This window comes from Grus americana, chromosome 1, assembly GCF_028858705.1.
Source record: "Grus americana isolate bGruAme1 chromosome 1, bGruAme1.mat, whole genome shotgun sequence".
Lineage (NCBI taxonomy): Eukaryota > Metazoa > Chordata > Aves > Gruiformes > Gruidae > Grus > Grus americana.
In genome coordinates this window covers 122284371-122289024 of record NC_072852.1, presented here as the reverse complement: position 1 = coordinate 122289024, position 4654 = coordinate 122284371, and the positions used below count along the sequence as shown (strand labels likewise).

Below are 4654 nucleotides of genomic sequence, written 5' to 3'. Positions count from 1 at the left end.
AGCTCGGGGGTGGGACGGGCCCCGGCTCCAGGCCCCGCCCGTCCCGCCAGCGGGGAGGGAGGGGCTACCGCGAGGGGCGGGGTCAGTGACGCGGCGTGACGCTAGAGGCGCGCCCTTCCCGCCCTCGCTCCCTCCCACGAGGCTGGCGGCGGCAGGTGGCGCGATGCGGCGCCGAGCCGGCCTCGCTGGCGACGCGCAGGTAGCGCCGCGGCCCGCCCGGCCCGGGGCTGCGGGGCTGGGTCCAGCCCGGCCGCGGGACCGCCCCTGCCCGCCCCCGGGTCGGGGTGTGTGGGTGACCCCGCCGCGGGGGGTCGAACCCCCAGAGGGAGAGGCGGAGCGGGGGGCTGCGTGGCGGGCGGTGCTTCCCGCTGGGCCTCGCGGTGCCCTGAGGGGGGCGATGGCGGGGCCTGCGTACCCGAGCTCCACGGGGGGACGGGGAGTGCCGGGCAGGGCTAGTGCTGGGGTCACCGTCTAGGGCGGCGGTGGCGGCTCGGGTGGGCTCCTGCCCGCAGCGTTGGCTCGTAATACGCCTGCGGGCGAGGATGAGGGGCTGTCCCCTTGCAAGGGGGGAGCGTCAGGGACGCCCTGGGCTGGGGGAGAGTGGAGACAGGGCTGGTTGCGATTCTCTGCTGGGTGTTCACCGCCAGCTGGGGGCTCTGCCCGCTTCACCGCCCTGGAAGGGGGATTCGGATCGTGCAGGTCGTGAGCGAAGGTCCCGAACTACCTAACTTGCCCGTTGCACAAGAGGCCTCTGAGGTCTCAAGTCAAATTTCCTACATCCAGTCACCTGCAATTACCGTAAGGGGCTGGACAGAAAACTATTGTTCCCCATTGTCCGTAGTTGCTTTTAACATACTACTGTAGTGGGGGGAGATGTTGAGTAGTTGCTGAGAGGAGAGAAAATAAAACTTGTGTATTGGAACTGCAGTATTGCAAAGAGCTGCGTTTACTGTGGGAGCGACAAATGAGAATGTTCTCCTTTTAGTATATTTCATATCTCAGTCCCGGTACTTCAGCAGTGTGTTTTGTTTGAAATTAGCTTCTGCTAGTGAATAGAGCTATTCTTATGCCTGTACCAAATTGTGCTCCATAATTGTGAGCAATACCGAATTGTCTCTGTCCTTCCTGTTTGCTGACATGCAGATGGTATCGTTCTGTAGAGTCCTGTTGCCATGTGTTCATTCCATATTTTCTTGAGACCTAAATGAGTTGTATTTTTCTTGAATCATGTAATGTGGTGGTACTTGGCCATACTGACATTGCCGGAAACACTTTCTAAATGCAGCTTAGAGCGTACAATTCAAGTTAAAAGTAAAATCTTTCTTCCTTACTTTATTGTGGCTCTGATGCCTCTGAACCAGAAAGCTGGAACTGGCCCATTCTGTCCCTGCCACTATCTGGATTTGAAAGAGAGCTGGGAAAGAGAGAGTAGGAAGCAAAACTGAAAGGAAACGTTTAACCTGAGGAAGTAGGGAAGCAGAAAGAGAGAACTGTAGGAAATAATTGGAAAGGATAGAAATGCCAGGGTGGCATTGTCTGTACCTGTGGTAATGACCTCAGTTTGTCTTGTGCAGCTGGACTCAAGAAGACTGTGGGGATGGCATGTTTTGTACCTTTAGGAGATAGTTTCTTGTGTTGTTCTGTAGTACCCGCTCCTTTCTGGAAGAAGGATATGTGATATATAAAGGATCTCATTTTTTCTACACCATTCTCAATGCAGTGCAAAATAGTACTAAGATATGTTATAATTTTGCTTTGTGAGAGTATATTAGATCATTAATGTTTTAGGCAAGGAAGTTGAATCTTTAAGATACAGCAGTGTGCACATGTACATACATCAGAAATTGGAGTTAAGGAGTGTTTTGGTACAGAAATTTCTCTATAATTTTAAAATTAATGCACATTCTATTGGGCTGTGGAATCAAAGTTATTTTATAGCAATGGCTTGGCACAAGAGGAAACTAGTAAACAATTTTTATCTTAACTTGGAATTAAATTACCTTTATGGGGGATTGGGTTGAAAAGAGTTTTTGCTCATCACAGAGATGAATTATTTTGAAAAAATACAATCTCTTTTAAAAGACCTATTGTAATTTAGCAAGGTGAATGAGGATCTTGCAGATACATGAATTAATTAAAAACCTGAGTTACATTGTATGCTTTACAACAGTCTTGAAACAATAACTTGACATATGCATAGCTGTTCATGTTTTAAAACGTGAACTTTAATTTTTACAGCATTCTGAGGTACGTTGCACACACTTTAGATGAAGAAACAGATGCAGAGAGGTAATGTGATTTGCTTGAGGCCAGAGTGGCAAAAATTAGGTTATAGTCAAAGAGTTTGTCTCAGAGACTGCTGGGTTTAGTTATTACTGGATAGTTCTCTTTTAAAAGGTTATGAATTTCTGAAATAATGTAATACAGAGGAATATTTTTGTCTGAGAGAAGGGATTCAGGCAGAAAAGCACTGCAAGACTGTAACGGTGTGTTTGGTTGGTTGTTGGTTTGTTTTCTTTCTTTTTATTTCGGAAGACTGAGACCAAAGAGGAATTTGTTAAAGTTAGGAGGAGGGATTTGGAAAGGCTGACAACTGAGGTTATGCAATTACGGGATTTCTTACCCAAAATACTAAATGGGGATATCCTGGCGACGTTCCAGAAACTGGATGCTATTGAATCAAGTGAGTAGTACTATGTTACAAGCTATTATAGTTTCTGCTGAAGCTACTTAGAACAAACTGTTGTGCCTCTATGAATAATTGTAGAGTTTGTGGAGGTATTCCAGATTAAAATATGATGTTCAATGACTGCTTCACTGAATGAGTCTATTTGTAATGAAGAAAATTACTGCATTAGAAATAATTAGACATGTCAAATTAATCTTTAAAAATATTTTACTGTGGATAAAAACATACTTAGTTTAGGCAATGAGGGAAGCTGTATCAGGAGAAAAAAGTGATTCCTCTTTGAGAAAAGGTGAAAGCATTCTGTTTTTCAAAATGTAGCTCTAGATGCACAGCAAAAAAATGTGATAAAAGCTGTGGATAAAAAATTAAATTTAAAGGAGGAGCTAATATTGTTGTATATAGCTTGTCTTGTTTTTTAGCTTGTATGCTTTTATTGCCATTAATATTCATAATAAAAAAAAAAGTTGAAGACTGACTCTCTGTTATAAAGGTCTTTTTACTGTTGTCCCCAAAGTTCAGTTTTTCAGTCTTGTAATTGTCCGTGCATTATCTTTTCAACAATTGCACCACTCCCAACATGCCATCAGGACCAAATCTGAGCCAGCTCCATCCCTAAGGCCCGTAGCTTACATACAGCAGTACAATTCACCTGTCCTCCTGGAATTGGTTTTGTCTGAAAAGACATGGGACAAGCACTGAGACAGATTATAGGGACACTATCTCTTCTAGAATTTCAAGTGATTAATTGAAAATTAATTTGCAACAGCTAGCTAAGAAAGAGTAAGATACAGCCTCCAGGCCTGTCTCTGATACCAAGGAGATACTGGGACAGAGCTTCCAGCTGCCTCAATGATCCACTCTTTGGAAAGATTCTTCCATGCCATCAAATCCTAACAGAGATGAGGAGACCGTACCACCTCTCCTGCTGCCAGTCGGGACATCATCTGTGTTACAAGAAGTGACATAGGATCTGGAAATGTCCTCTTTGTGCTATTGCAGGGCATCAAGGACTGTTTCCAGTTGCATTAAGTGTTCAGGATCATCAGTTAGTCAGATCCTTGTTGTACCTACTTTTATCATTGCTCAGTCTCAAGATTTCTCTCTCTGATCCTTCTTACACTCCTTGTGCCAGGCATCAAAGAGACACTGTTAGGGCCATTCAGCAGCAGGTTTGTGGCATCAGCTTGGGGTTTTTAAGACTTTCTTTCAAATGTTCTGCTGGCTAGCCAGCACTGTAGATCCTTTGGAGGAGTACCTGAAGCTGAGTCAGCCTTTGAACTCTCTTGAGTATATCCCTGCAGTGGAGATTTCTCATGCAGTTGATGAGGTCGTTTAAATATTTATTCAGGCTCTTGCTGTTGTTTGCCCCTACTGCTGGACAAGTCAAGTGGTGATTTTTGCTACTCCAATCTGCTCCTACCTCTGCAGCATGGAATAAGGTAGACTGAACGGAGGCTTTGGAGCATACAGTTCACAAAAGGTTGGGCGTCACAGGGACACAAGCAGTGTTCAGTCTCAGAATGGTGAGCTCTCTGGTGCTGTTTATTAAATACACTCTCCTGATGTTGGCATATGAAGCTTACGGGAGTCCTGGCAGCTACTAGAGATGTTTTTTCACGTTATTCTTACAAAAGCCTAATGGCTATTTGTACATCTCTCTAGACTTTCATCAGCTATTGAGGTTTTCTAGGTGTTGTAAACGTGAAGTGGTTAGCAGGTTCTCATGCTCCTCGAGAAGTGCAGATTACAGTTGGAGTCTTTCAACACCTCTGGCCCATTCATTGGTGAGACTGATGGAGTCTTGAATAGCTTTGAGAAGCCTTGAGATCTTTGCACGTCTCACTTGTATATCTAGGTCAATAGGGATACCTGTTTGCTGTGGGAGCAAATCTGAGATCTCAACTGGCAACGGTCAATGCAACCAACACCTACTTTTCAGGCTGGTAGACAGTCTGAGCCTCAAGA

General features: G+C 45.2%; 1 protein-coding gene across 1 annotated transcript in view; it reads left to right on the top strand.

Moving 5' to 3' along the window:
- Positions 1 to 163: 163 nt before the first annotated feature.
- Positions 164 to 4654, top strand: part of HSF2BP (heat shock transcription factor 2 binding protein) — a 34204-nt gene continuing 29713 nt past the window's right edge. Inside the window, exons 1-2 of the mRNA XM_054813293.1 lie at positions 164 to 199; positions 2536 to 2683. Of these exons, the coding sequence (XP_054669268.1) occupies positions 164 to 199; positions 2536 to 2683 (184 nt within the window). The remainder of the gene's footprint in view (positions 200 to 2535; positions 2684 to 4654) is intronic.